Source organism: Ceratotherium simum, chromosome 8 (assembly GCF_057802395.1).
Source record: "Ceratotherium simum simum isolate JZ-2026a chromosome 8, ASM5780239v1, whole genome shotgun sequence".
In the NCBI taxonomy this organism is placed as follows: domain Eukaryota; kingdom Metazoa; phylum Chordata; class Mammalia; order Perissodactyla; family Rhinocerotidae; genus Ceratotherium; species Ceratotherium simum.
The window spans coordinates 4136861-4150894 of NC_141907.1; the positions used below are offsets into that span (position 1 = coordinate 4136861).

Below are 14034 nucleotides of genomic sequence, written 5' to 3' on the forward strand. Positions count from 1 at the left end.
TAACTTCCTATCCTCACGCTGACTGGTCCTCTTCTCCTCCATGCCCCATGTGCCGCTGAGCCCACCTCATGAACTCTTCTTTCGTGGTATCACATGTTTCTTTTTCTTTTTTTCATAGTTTTCGTCTCTCTTCGGCAGGTCCCTATCTCTTCACACACGTGCCCCTTTTTCGTTAGCTAGTTTAGCATTCCCATCGTGGTTGTTTTCACGTCTCTGATAACTCTAGTGTTTGGGTCATCTCAGGGACTGCTTCTGTTGAATTCGTCTCGTGAGTTTACGTCATAGTCCATCATTTTGTGGAAAAGAACGCTAGAGCCTGAAGTAGATGGTATTTCCTCCAGAAAGGGGTGTGTCCCGTCCTCTGTCCTGCTGCTCGTGGGTGGGCTGCCTCTGTCTCCCGTGGCTGAGGCAGAGCCGGCCTGTGCTGCGGCTGCACGCTTACCCTCTCTGCTGCCTTCGGACGGTTTGAGGGCTGGATCGGGAGTTTGCCATCAACACGGCTTGGGATCTGAGCCGTGGTGGAAATCTGGGGATCTTTGTGTGCTGCAGACAACTGGCCAGCTTTCTGGACCAGCGTATTTTTTTTGGCCTGATGGATGGCCAGCTCTTTGGTTTGCTGAGCTATTCTCTTTTCTCTGCACTCTCGCCTCTGCCTTCTGTGCCTTGGGAGAAATCCTGCTGCCCTGATGGGTCTCTCGCTTTTGCAGGTTGCCTGCCTTATCCTCTGGGGAAGGCCGGGCCTCCAGGACGGGATCCCCTCCGCTCTGCTGCTGTCCTCCGCCAAGCAGCTGCTTGCGCTTGGGCAAAGTGCGTCTCAGGGGCGCATCCCTGAACTCAGCTTCCTTGGCTCCAGCCTTGCTGGCTGTTCCCATGCACTCAGTACAGGCACAGGGCAGAGAGATGGCAATGGGCATGGACTCATTCTGGCACTTGAATTTTAAACTGTTGTGCCAGCCCATATATGGCTGCCAGAAATTTGGCTGGTTTCTCCCCCACTCCTCTGTGGGTTCCCCTGCCTCCCACCATCCTGCCAGTTAGGAGGCAGCTGTGGGCACTTCTTTCCTATGAAGGACTCTTCGCTTTTGAGAATTTAGTTCATTTAAGTTTCTTTGCATCCACAATGCTCTGATGAGTTAAAAAATGCTATGTTTTTTTAAGCTTATCTGCCTTGTTTTATTTGTCAGGGTGAGAGTGATAGCCTTGCGTGCCTTTCTGTATGGTAATCAGAAGTCAAAATACCCTGTGCCTTCTTTTCTTCTTCATCAGTCTTGCCAGAAGCTTATCCATTTTATTCTCTCAAAAAACCAAATTTTGGCTCTATTGATTTTTCACTATGGTACTACTATTTTCTGTTTTCTTAAGTTCTCTTCTTCTTCACTTCTATTTGCTTTTGGCTTAATTTCTATAATTATTCCAACTTCTTGAAGTATATACTTAGATAATTGATTTTAACCTTTTTTCTTGTATATGCATTTAAAAATAAACATTTCTCTCTAAGCACAGTTTTAGCTGCATCCTGTAAGTTTTATTTTTTGTCTTTTTATTATCATTCAGTTCAAAATATTTTCTCATTTCTGTTATGATTTCCTTTTTGGCCTTAATGGTTTATTTGGGAATATATTGCTTACTTTCAAAATATTTAGTGATTTTAAAAAATTATCTATTTGTTTTTAATTTCTAGTTTAATTCCACTGTGATCATAGGCCTTTACATGATTTCACATCGCAGAAATTTGTAGACTTGGTTTCTTGCTCAACATAGAGTCAATTTTGGTAAATGTTTCATGTCTGCTTGTGAAGGATGTGTGTTTTGCAGGTGCTTGGTGTGCTGGTCCGTAGATGTTCGTTTGATCACAGTCGTTAATTGTCGTGGGCAAATCTTCCACATCTTCACTAATTTATTTGTTTTATCAATTATTCAAATGGAGAGATGGGGAATATCTACCACTGTGGTTATGGATTTCTATTTTTTTTTATTTCTGTCAGTTTTTGCTTAATATGTTTTGAGGCTATGTTATTTGTTGCATACAGATTTTAAATGGTCATACCTTTTTTTTTTTTTTTTTGCTGAGGAAGATTGGCCCTGAGCTAACATCTCTGCCAGTCTTCCTCTACTTTATATGTGAGTCACTGCCACTGCATGGCTGAAAAGTGGTGTAGATCTGCACCTGAGATCCAAACCCACGAACCCAGGCTGCCGAAGTGGAATACTCCAAAACCAACCACTACGCCACAGGGCCGGCCCCAATTAAATGGTCATATCTTACTGGTAGTTAAAACCTTTTCAAGAATATGAAATGTCCCTCTTTCTCTCAATGTTTCTTGCCTTAAAGAATGACTGATTAAATCTATAGATAAATTATCCTCCTTAATGATGCCTTTTGATGAGCAGAAATTGTTAAATCCGAAATCCAGTATATTAATCTTTACTTCTATAGTCAGTGCTTTTTGCATTCTGCCCAAAAAGTCTTACCATATTTCGAGTCACCAAGATAGTGCCCATGTTTTCCTCCAGAAGTTTTATGACTCTGTCTTTACATACAGGTCTCTGATCCATACTTACTGGTTTTCATATGTAGGATGAGATGTAGGGGTCAAGATTCATTTTCAGTACCATTGAATGACCTGAATTGCCTTGATTGGAAATCAGTTGATCATGTATGTGTAGGTTCATTTCTGGGTTCCTTGTTCAGTTTCATTAGCCAGTTTGTATACCCTCATATCAATGCCACATTGTTTCAATTGTTGCAACTTTACAGTCTTAAATTTAGCTAGAATCTGTCTTCCAACTTTGTTCTACTTTTTCTAAATGACTTAAAACTTTGCAATCATAGTTTTATGTGATCAAGTCAATGCTGTCATCATGATTTTTTTAATTTCATCTTGTAAAGGCCACATCTTTATGATAGAAGTGGATTTTTTTAAAATTAAACAACTACTATCATAAAAGGAACAACCCTTATTTATCTGTATAACAGCATGTTAGAGTGAGAGAGAGTGAATGAAGGGTCTGGAAATCTGGAGTATGTTCCAGGAATGCCTTTGACTCGTTATGATATTTCGGGTCACCAAACTCCTTCCCATTTATCTATCAAACGGAAATAATACTGATTGGAATTATCAAAAAGGTAGAATGAAAAAGTTATGTTGATCCACCCTTAGATCTGTCAGAGACAGTTGAAATGTGAGTGGTTTATTAGTGTCACCCCGTAGGATTCCCTGTGAAGACTCTCACAACTCTCACCGGAATTGTCTTATGACACAAATGCCGAGTCTTTTATTAATATAAACTGCTGTTATCCCATATGGTCCTAAACTTATTATCCAGACTTTTAGTATTTTGAAACACAGCTTTAATGTGCCAATTAAAGACCTTTTACGTAAGTCACACACACCCTTGGTCAGGTGTGAAAAGCGTGAGGACTGTCTGGCCAGGACATGACTAGACATACACTTCTTCAAGAGTCGCTGCCACATTTGTTTCTCTCCTTTTGGTCTGCAAGTTCCATTACCAGCAGTTCTTGCCAAAATTAACCGACTCTGTGTGTGTGTGTGTGCGTGCGTGCGTGTGTGCGTGTGTGTACAGATGCTGAAAACATGAGCCATTTTGTAGGGGTCAGTCAGAAGACACGAGCCAATATTCCCAGAAACAGAGTGGTCAGATTTCCTTAAAAAATGTGCAGAGATTGTGTTTCTGGAGATGAGGGCTCAAGTTGAAAGCAAACAAAAATACCACAGAACATGTAACAATTTGTTTTTTGAAGGATTTGTGATTCTGAATTTGGATCCAATTCTCTGAAATACATATTGAACTTCTTATAGAACATGGCTCCTTAAAAAGAAATATATTAATACTGAAACCTCATTTGTAGCTGTTCAAAGAATTTGGGTGATAAACTCTTTATTTATTACTTCTGAATTAACCCTGCAAGGGTAATTTGGCAATAAATAGAGATCAGAGTAGAAAGGCAGTTTCATGAAAATAACCTGAAATAATCCCACTGGCTAGTTGATAAAAACCGTGGAAGTGAAGACTGGTTTATGCTCATTGATCTTTTCAACAGTGCCTTCCTCTGTACCTGGGACATAAGTATGTTTAGTCTGGGGGAAGATAAATAATCTTGTGATGCCAGGATTCCATGAATAACCCCTAGCCTGGCCCCAGGTGTGTCTGGGTCTCCTCTGGTCTACTGAATGCCCATCTCTTTCCTAAGCACTGTGGGGGTCACTGTACTCTCCACGAGGAATTTAAGTTCTAGCAGGGGGAAGATTAATAGAGAACAAAATGGTACAATTTATCTATGTACAGTATTCCAAGCACACAGATATACGAGTTGGGTTTATTAGGAAAGGCCTCTCAGAAAAGGGGATCATGTGAGTTAGCTTCGATGGCAGGTGACCTCATCTGGCAACTTCAGTGATTACTCAGTTCCCCGAACCTTCGTTTGCTGGCAAAAAGGGGACCTGACTTGGACTAGGGGAGAGTGAAGGGGAGATCTGGTGGCCAGGAGAGAGTGTGAGGGAGTCAGCTAGGGCAGGGTGTTGGTGCTTAGGCATGGATTTCTTCTCCATGCCCTTGTTTTTTTAAGTTTTTTTCCCCTGAGGATTTCAGAAATCTGTGCAGAAGACTGGGGAAACTTTATGAGGATTTGTTTATTTTATGTGACAGCCTGGGTTCTTTCCTTCTGTTTTTCGTTCATTCTTTTTTTTCCTCCATAGAAAATTTCTAGTCCAGTTTATTTCTTCATTACCTCCCTCCTTTTCTCTTCTTTAATCAAACTCTCTTTAGTTGCTGTTATGTGCTAGGCATTGGGAATACCGACAGAAGCAAGGCGGGACCCCTTCTATGAAAATGAGCACAGCTTAGTAGAAGGAACAGACCTGTGAAAACATGGTGCTCGTGACCGGTGTCTGACGGAGGGATGCATGGCTGTCTGCAGCACGTGTCGAGGCGTAGCCACACCGTGTGTCCCACGTGGAGGGTCAGAGCTGGCCTCCTGGTCATGTGAGACCTGGGCGGAATCTTGCAGGACAGTCCTGTTGGGCTGAGAGAAGCAGCACACCTCCTCCCACAGACGCCGTCCGGGGACCACACCCCGGTGGCTGCAGGAAGGACGGGAGCAAGACTGCCAAAGGGCTTTGAACATCCTTCGCCCTTTAAAAAAAAGAAAAAAGACAACTGTTTGCTGAATAAAGCTTTAGCCGGAGAGAGGTTTCTGCAGGTTGTGTTTTGTGTGGCTCAGCCTTTTGTTGAGAAACGAGGAGCTTGTGAACTGCAGGTGCTCTGTATAATTGAAGCATATGCTCGTTTATTTAGCGCTCTAATCACGGAGGAGAGCTCCAGGGTGCTGAGCGCCTCTCCTGAGAGTGGTGCTGGGTTGGATACTGCACATCTGCTTGTCATGTAGTTTTCACGGTGACCCGAGGCGTCATTTTGTGCATGTTTTGGACGAGGGAAGTAAGGCTCCAAGTCTAGATTGCTCAGCCTCACGTGTGTTGCAGGGTGGAATTGGGGTTTAAACCCCACTTCTGTTTGACACGAAAGCCCAGGACTTTTCCATTGTTTTATACTCGTGCCCTAGAGAAAAGACAAAATCTTGTCCTTAAATCAAATAAAAATTTGCATTGCTGACTAAAGATTTAATAAACACATTGGGGAGGTGAGGGACTAAAGACCTACTACAAAAAAAGCAGTAGTGACATCAGCATGGAATAGAGAGGCTGAGAGAGAAGCTGACATGTCCTCTTCGGGACGTTTAGAAGGCGGGGATCGCTGGGCTAATGCCACCCTGGTTGTGCATTCACACCTCAGAATCAACAACGAGAAAAACGTGGCAGCGGCTCCCTGGGTTTTTTCTTTCTTTTCCTTTTTTCCTGTTTTAGTCTCAGATGTGGACATTGCTCCATTGTTTTTTCATAAAACAGCTGAGCAGCAAAATGGCTGGAAACATTATCCTGGTCTCCTGTCAGTTCTGGCTCTAATCCCAGTACCCGTGGAAGCCAAGTGAATTTGGATATGTAGGCTGAGATCGTGTTGCAAAATTACTGCACAGATATCTGGGACTGGGGCATTTCATTTCTGCCCAGAAGGCACTTGGGTTGAACTCAGATTGCAGCCTAGTTCCAAACAGAATAGAAGACATTTTGAAAGATTTGCCTGCTAACGTTTCCATTAGCAGAATGTAAGTTCCACCAACCCGGGAACCTTGTCTGTTTTGTTTACTGCATACCCCAGCCATCTCACTGTAGGAGCTCGGTAATGGTGGACGGGACAGTGGGTGACCGTAAGGGAGGCTGTGAATGGCAGGAGTGCCAAGGATTGCTACCTGCGTGCTGGCGATCCCCACATCTGTAAGTCTGGACCAGGATCATTTTCTGAGCTCTCAGCATAAATCATAAGGATGCTCACAGCAATGGCAGTGTCGATGATGATAGCAGCCACCATATTTTGAATGTACATATGCCAGGTGCTGGCTTAGGCATTTCGCATAGAAGGTCTCATTTTCTCTTAACCATAGTTAAGTAAGAAGACAGGTCATCTTGACATTCCTTCCTTTGCTGGTGAGGAAACTGAGGCTCAGAGAGGTTATGACTTTCAGCTAGTAACTGTTGTTCTTGGCTCACAATTGACTGAGAAAATAGAGGTGGTCAGATGGGAGCGTTCTCAAACTCCCACCACTGGGTTTACTAGCCTTTCTGCGTCCTCCCCCTGCCTTCTCTGGATCCCATTCCCCTCACCCGTCTCTGAAAAGTCTTCCTTTGCTCATCTCCTCCCTAGGCGTCCCTTCCAGTCATACCCCTGCCCCCCATATCTCTCTGCCTCCCTTCGGAGGAACTTCTCCAAGTCCTCATCTGTTGAGCTGTCTCTCCCTGCTCTCTCCCTCCTGCTCCCTGCTCGTTAGAGGTGCAGTCCCCTGGCGTGCTTCCTGCTTCCCTGTGCATTCCAGCTCACACTCCCTCACCAGCGTCTCTTGTCTGAGTCTACCCCGTGCTGACCGGCTCTCGGTCTTTCTCCTGGCCTCTGTCTGCTCTGTCTCACCCTCCCCCGCTGACTCACCCATCTGTGAGCATCAGCTTTTTGCCAGGGACTCCCTAGGTTTTTCTAGCTCTGACTGGAAATTTGCGCTTGCCTCCAAACTTACCCACCTCGCTGCTCTTCCACCGACCTGTCTGCCTCTGTCTTGTGCATCTGAGTAAAGGGCATCACCCAGTCGCTGAGAGCGGAGACCCAGGAGTCCTCTTGAGTTGGCCCTTTCCCTCCAGCCCGTATCTAATCCATCAGCAGGGCTGTTGATTATTCCTCCAGAGTCAGTCCTGAATCCATTTGCTTCTCTCCGTCTCCCTGCAGCCGCTCCCGTCTACACTGCCACCATCTTTCATCTGAACTGCTGCAGCAATGGCCCCAGCTCATTCCCCATACTTATTTGTTTTTGCGCCTGTGTCGTTCTGTCTTCCCACAACAGTTGAGAGTGCTGTCTACAACCTTGTAATAAGGTGTTACAGGCGCTGTCTTAAGGCATCTAATGTTTAGAAGGTAGGACCTTTACAGCTGCACCTCTCAGGTGGGGAAACTGCAGCACAGAGTGGTTAATTAGTTTGCCCAAGGTGAAGGCCACGATGAAAACCCAGACAGTCGGGCTTGAGCCCATACTCTGTGCTGTATTGCTTCCCAGAAAGTGAGTCCTGTCACTTCTGTCCGAGAGAAGCTCCCTGGGCTTCTCATTGCGCTCATGTAAAATCCAGCCTCCTTGCTGGGCCTGAAGGCACTATGTGACCTGGCTCCTGCTGGCCTCTCCCACCCTGTCTCCTGCCACACGGCAGGAGGGTTGTCCTTGTCACCTCACATCCACCACAGGGCCTGTACACCAGTTATTCCCTCTGCCTAGAACTGTTTCCACCAGTTCTTCACACGACCAGGTCCTTCTGGCCGTTTAGCTCACAGCTTAAACGTGGTCTCAGTGAGGCGTCTCTTGATCTAACCAGCCGCCCCCTCTTTGTTAAAGACCACCTTTTGTTCTGTAGCGCTTGCTGCTGCCTTATGTTACCTTCCTTTCTTGGAGATAGTCATTGTCTACGGTGCTGTCTAAAGCATGCTGGAGTGGAAGCCCCAGGAGAGTAGGACTGTTGTGTGTGTGTCCTCCCCTGTATCCCAGACCCTGTGTCAGCACCAGGGCTGAATAGACATGTGGTGAGTGAATAAGTGAACAAGTGAAGGAATGAGCAAATGAGGCCTGGCATCCTGGAACTTACAGCCAGATGTGTCTGCTCCCACGGATTTCCTGCCACACCAGTGCCTCTGTCCACATACCTCAAGCTTCCATCCCTGTGTGAGTGCCTCTGCCTGTGGGTGTCCTTAGAAGTGTCTGCGCTTGTTGCAGGTGGTCAGAGAAGTCTACAGCGGCTGCAGTGGGCCAGCGGATCCGGAATGTTCTCCCCCGTCCAGCTCCCCGGTGCACAAGGCAGAACTGGAGAAGGTAAGGGCGGGTTTCTTTCTAGGAATGGTAACCTCAGGCCTCCCTCAGAGTTCTGATAACATTCTCCGAGAATTTCAGCACTTCTAGTTGGAAAAAAAAAAAAAGGAAAAAACGTAGTCCTGCTTCCTGTGTATTTCAAGTGCCTACTCTGTACAAAGCTTGAGTTCCTCATTTTACAGACTGTGTGTTAGTTTTATTATTCCCAGCTGTAGCTGCAGAAGTGGGTTTAAAGGTGTTCATGGATTTAAGGTGGTCAAGGTCACCTAGCTGTTACATGGCAGAGTTGAAATCTGCATGCAGGTCTTTGTACTTCTGGAATACAGTAGGCACTGCATAAGTGTACCTTCCCAAAGGTTTATTCCCAACAGACCAGGGTACTGGTCCCTCTGCTCTGTGCTCATTTTGCTTGTTGGAAGGCACAATGAGAGCGCAGCAGTGTGTGGCGGGAGGGGAGACCTGGAGGTGAGCCCTTCTTGCCAGACATGCATAAACGCATCACTGTCATGCCACACGCCCAGCTCTCTCTGACCGTACTGCGTCTGTACCTGCAAGATCCTGTTTCCTTGGAGATCCCTGGCCTCCCGCCGTGTAGGGTTCTGTAGGTAGCCTGTGTCTTAGGAACTGTCTGAGTCCTCCCTGCTTAGCACCCCCACCAGTAAACTGATCCTTCTTTGTCTGTTCTTGTTTTAGTCAGGGTTCTCCAAAGAAACAGGACCAATGGAGGGTGTGTGTGTAATGTATATATGTATGTATATAATATATATGTATGTATGCATACACATATTTTATATATATTATAAAATATGAAATTTAAATATAAAATGTACATATTACAAAATCATGTATGTATGTAAATATAAACACACACACACACACATATATATGAAGAGATGTAGTATAAGGGATTGGCTCATGTGATTATGGAGGCTGGAAAGTGCTGAATCTGCAGTGTGGGCCTGCAGGCTGGAGACCCAGAAGAGTCGATGATGCCGGTGAAGTCTAAAGGCAGTCTTCTGGAGAATTCCCTGTTGCTTGGAGAGGCCAGTCAGTCTTTTGGTTCTATTCAGACCTTCCACTGATTGGGTGAGGCCCACCCACAGTAGGGAGTTCAATCTGCTTATCCAAACAAAGTCTACCAATTTACATGTCAGTCTCATCCACAGACACCCTCCAAGATGACACATAAAATTGGCCTCACAACCCTCACTCTGATAGTGTGTCATAGCAGGCTTGTTTCTTTTTTCCTGATTACGAAGCTAGTACCTGCTTGCTGTAGAAAATTGAGAAAGTTCAGAGAAATAGAAGTAGGAGGAATAATGTCGCTCGGGAGTCCACTGCGTAGGTGAGGCAGCTCCTCTCAAGGCTCCACGTATTTTTAACTATTTTTTCCTGTTCATGTGTTTCTTTGTAGCTTGATGAATCTTATGCATAAAATGTCTTATGCTGCTTTTGTTCACTTACCTGTATATTATCAGCAATTTCCTAGGTTTTGAAAACTCATAACAAGTAACAAGCATTTTTGCATTTTCATCAGCTGAATAATATCAAATTCATACGACCCTACTGTCATTTATATTACAGTTCCCCCACCCCAGTTAGGCTCTTTTTTCTTTTTTAGGCAGTTTAAAATAATGTGGGTCTTGGCATCTTTGCATGAGTCTCTGCTGCTTCTCTGACTATTCCCTGAGAATAGACTCCTGGGAGCTGGATTTCTTCTTGATTACCAAAGGATAGAATTTTTTTTTAAAGATTTTGATTCATGTTGCTTAGCAAATTGCTTTCCAGAAAGGTTGGTCCTGTTTCATGTGCCAAGAGCGTGCATCAGAGTCCCTCCTCGCCTGCCCCCATGGGAATGGGCAAGCCTCCTTACCTTGTCTGTGGTTTCTCAGGCTGCGCTGTGAGTGCCTGGCTGGAGCTCCTCACCTGGACTCCAGGGTGTCTCCTGGCCTCAAGCTGGGGCAGCGCTGGCTTTCAGTCATTCTGTCACTGGAACTTGGCACATACCAGGTTCCCACTAAAGGCCATGGTTCCTTCACTGCGGCTCGTCCTGGTGCTGCTGCAGGATTGCAAACACCTGTCTGCATCCTGGGCCAACGTTGCGCAGACCTCTCCTTATGAGATGAACACGTGTGTCCCCTGTACCCTGGTGTCGTCCAGATATTTTCTTTGACTCCCGACTGGCCAGTCTCTGTGGCACTGGGATATAATTTCCCTGACTCCGCAGGTTTTCTGGTTGAAATGGAGGGATTCCGGCTCTAAACATCTCTTATTCAGATACTAACTTGGAGTCCTAAGTATGCCCCTCAAATGCAGATATTAGGACTGAAATAATTGCAAGGGTTCCAGCGCTTCCCTGTGTGTGTATTCGGAGTGTATTTGTTACAAGCAGATACTCGATACTCGCCCAAGTATTGGTGAATGGTGGAAGGAAATTAAATGGAGGATGGAGTGTTTATTTCTGAAAGGATAATATGGCTTGATGAGGGGAATATTTTTGTAATCCTAATACTTTTTCAAAATGATTTACAAGAAAAAGTGATTTGAGTGAAATAGGTGTGGTACTATAACATGTGTTAGTGTAACCTCAGTGAGTTTTTCTTTTGTTCTTTTGATGTTTTTCAAGCTCTTGTAGCAAGCCAACTAGCTAGTCTGTGTTATAGTTGAGCCCTGACTATGTCTGGATTGTTGTGAATTTGGCCCACATTTTCTTCCACTTTCGAGATAACTTTTGAATGATCTATGATACATCACTTTGCCAGTGTGACCGTTGTAAGAATAACTTAATCCTTTTTATTTTTACAGAAACTGTCTTCAGAGAGACCCAGCTCAGATGGAGAGGGTGTTATAGAAAATGGAATTACTGTGTGTAACGGAAAAGAACAAGGTGTGTTCTGCTCGTGCCAAAAATATATAAGTTAAAACAAAGGAACAAAACCCACGTCATCCTGCAGTACACTGATAGAGACGCAGGGAAGCCCATTTGGTTAATACCAGCTCTGCGTGTCTGCATTTGCCCTCCCACTGAACCTTGGCCAAGGTTTCTTCCTGTTGTCTTGATGTGTGCCCTGCATATATTTTAGATTTGTGACTCACGGCAGGCTGTGTCCTAACCTGATTTATTGCTGAGATGAGTTTGCAGTGGGGAACTACAGGCCGTTTGCTGGGAGGCGTGATTCTCAGCGGAAAGAGCTTGGACTGATGAGACAGGAAACCAGCTGGCCAGCCCACCTCTGCCTTTACTGAGCCACGAGATCTGGAGCAGGTTTTCACTCTGAGCCTCACTTTTCTCAGCTTTAAAATGAGGAGGCCAGACTCGAAGATTTCTGGTTGTCTTAAAAAAGCTTTTCTGAAAATATCTTTATTTCACTTTCATTTAAAAACAAATTTTTTTAATTGTGGTAAAATATACGTAACGTAAAATTTACCATCTTAACCTTTTTTTATTTTGGTGAGGAAGATTGTCCCTGAGCTAACATCTGTGCCAGTCTTCCTCTATTTTGTATGTGGGATGCCGCCACAGCGTGGCTTGATGAACGGTGTGTAGGTCCGTACCCAGGATCTGAACCCATGAACCCTGGGCTGCCAAAGTGGAGCACACGAACCTAACCACACTATGCAACTGGGCCGGCCCCTTTTGAACATTTTTTAATGTGCTAATTTGCCACCCACGTGTCATCTTTGGTGAAACATCTATTCAAATCGTTTACCCATATTTTTATTGGATTTTTTGTTCTGATTATTGACTTCTGAGAGTTCTGTATATTCTGAATATGAGCCCTTTACCAGATGTGTTTTGCACATCTCTTCCTTCAGTGTGTGGGCTGAGAGGAGGGGGGATTTGTGGGTGGGGGGACGTTTTCCCTGTGCAAAGCCAGCAGCCCGTGTGCTTGTTGACCTGTGACCTCGGCTTCCCGGGTGAGCAGTCTGCCCACCTGGCTGGCCTGCGCTCCATCGCTGTTGTGGAACAGGCGTCTCCTGGTTCTGAAGTGAAGCCACCTTAAACGAAATAGCAGTCCAGGCCGTTAAGAATCTTGGAACCTAAATGATCTGGACTGTTGTGATATTACAAGGGTCACGCCAAAAGGTCATGATCCCTGCCTTTGCCTGTGTCATTTTCTAACTCAGTCGTGTCTGCGTGTAATTTTAGTTCTCTCCATCGGAAGTTACTCAGTGGAAGGTATTATCTGTGTCTTCCACGGGGCACATTATGTGTAATCAAAGCTAGGAAAGCTGTCTTTAAGTTTTGCCCTGAAATAGAGTAACGTACAATCTCAGGGCTCCTGTGGAGATGTTGAGGCGCAGCAGAGGTTGGCCTGGTTGGTCTCTTTTCTTGTTTACTATTTCTTCTCCCAGTGTCTCTGTGTGAAGTTAGGCTCTACAGAATTACAGATGACTGGATGTACATGTAAGTGAATACATCTCTCTCTGAAATTCTCCTGTTTCCTTTTAACAAGAGCAGCCTTCCCCACTTTGTCAAGTGGCCTTGGTTCACGTGTTCTTTTCCCGGCTTGGTGCCTTGTGTACAGCAGACACTCAACGAACAGTTACCGAAGGAAGTCAGTAGTTTAAATAGTTCTGACCTTTTGTCTTACCCTTTCCTCTCGCTGTCGCTCTTGGCCTGAGTGCAGTTGAGATTTCAGTAAAGCGCCCTTTGTCAGCCATGTTGTGACTCAGACAGGTTTCTCTCCTGGCTGCAGAGAGAAAATCCTGAACTCTACAGCTTGTCTCAGCTCTCAGCTGAGCACAGAAGCAATCCAGACTCCATGTACGTGGAGTCACAAAATGACTCCCAAACGCCTGTTTCTTCTTTCAGAGTGACAATCCCTAGTATCGAAGAAACCAGCACAGTATGATTTTTGGTGGTTTAGTAAACATCCTGTTGATACTGTAGCTGATGTGTGAAGAGAGAATGGAGGTCCTGGTACCAATCTATATGGAAGCTATGATTGTCCTCAACTAGCATTGCACACGTTTAAGATTTCATCTTGTGTTAATGGGTCTCTTGGTAGACTTATTGAATAAATAGTCTGATAACATTAACCCCGTGTTCCCATTTCCCCACCAGCCTAAATAAAAACCATCTAGACTCCCATTATGTGGGACGATAGAGAACTGTCTGTGTTTATGGTCCTCACGGCTTTACAAATGCTGAGGACTAGCTTCGCATCCTTGTCGGTCTCCCCCCGCCCACGTTGACGGTGTGCGCCGTTCAGACTCTGCAGCTTAACTACTCTCTAACTCTAGTGAGTTGAGAGTTCTGAGTTTTTAGGTTTTTCTTCATAATTCTATTGTATGTGCTAAATTCTGCCTTTCGTTTAATAAATAGCATCAACATATTCTTGGTGGTTTTTTCTCATGTTCCTACGTACTTTGGCTTTTTCTTCCAAGGGCTTCCTCACTTCTGCTTTTGCAAGAAATTAATCAGTGGCATTCAAGGAATTAAAAGTATTTATTTTTTCTTTTCTTCATAGTCAGAGTCCAGCAAGTACTTTCCTAGTAGAATTAGAAGTAAATCTAACAACCCAGCCCGTCTAACTCCTTCACTTTGAGATGCAAGGAAG

The 14034-nt window shown here is 44.8% G+C and overlaps 1 protein-coding gene across 6 annotated transcripts in view; it reads left to right on the forward strand.

Annotated features, from left to right (window-relative positions):
* The window catches only part of AFAP1 (actin filament associated protein 1), a 163402-nt gene that overhangs the window by 99813 nt on the left and 49555 nt on the right, over positions 1-14034 (forward strand). For all 6 annotated transcript variants that reach the window (XM_087434874.1, XM_087434878.1, XM_087434879.1 and 3 more), the window contains 2 exons: positions 8378-8473; positions 11276-11357. In XM_087434874.1, the coding sequence (XP_087291000.1) occupies positions 8378-8473; positions 11276-11357 (178 nt within the window). The remainder of the gene's footprint in view (positions 1-8377; positions 8474-11275; positions 11358-14034) is intronic.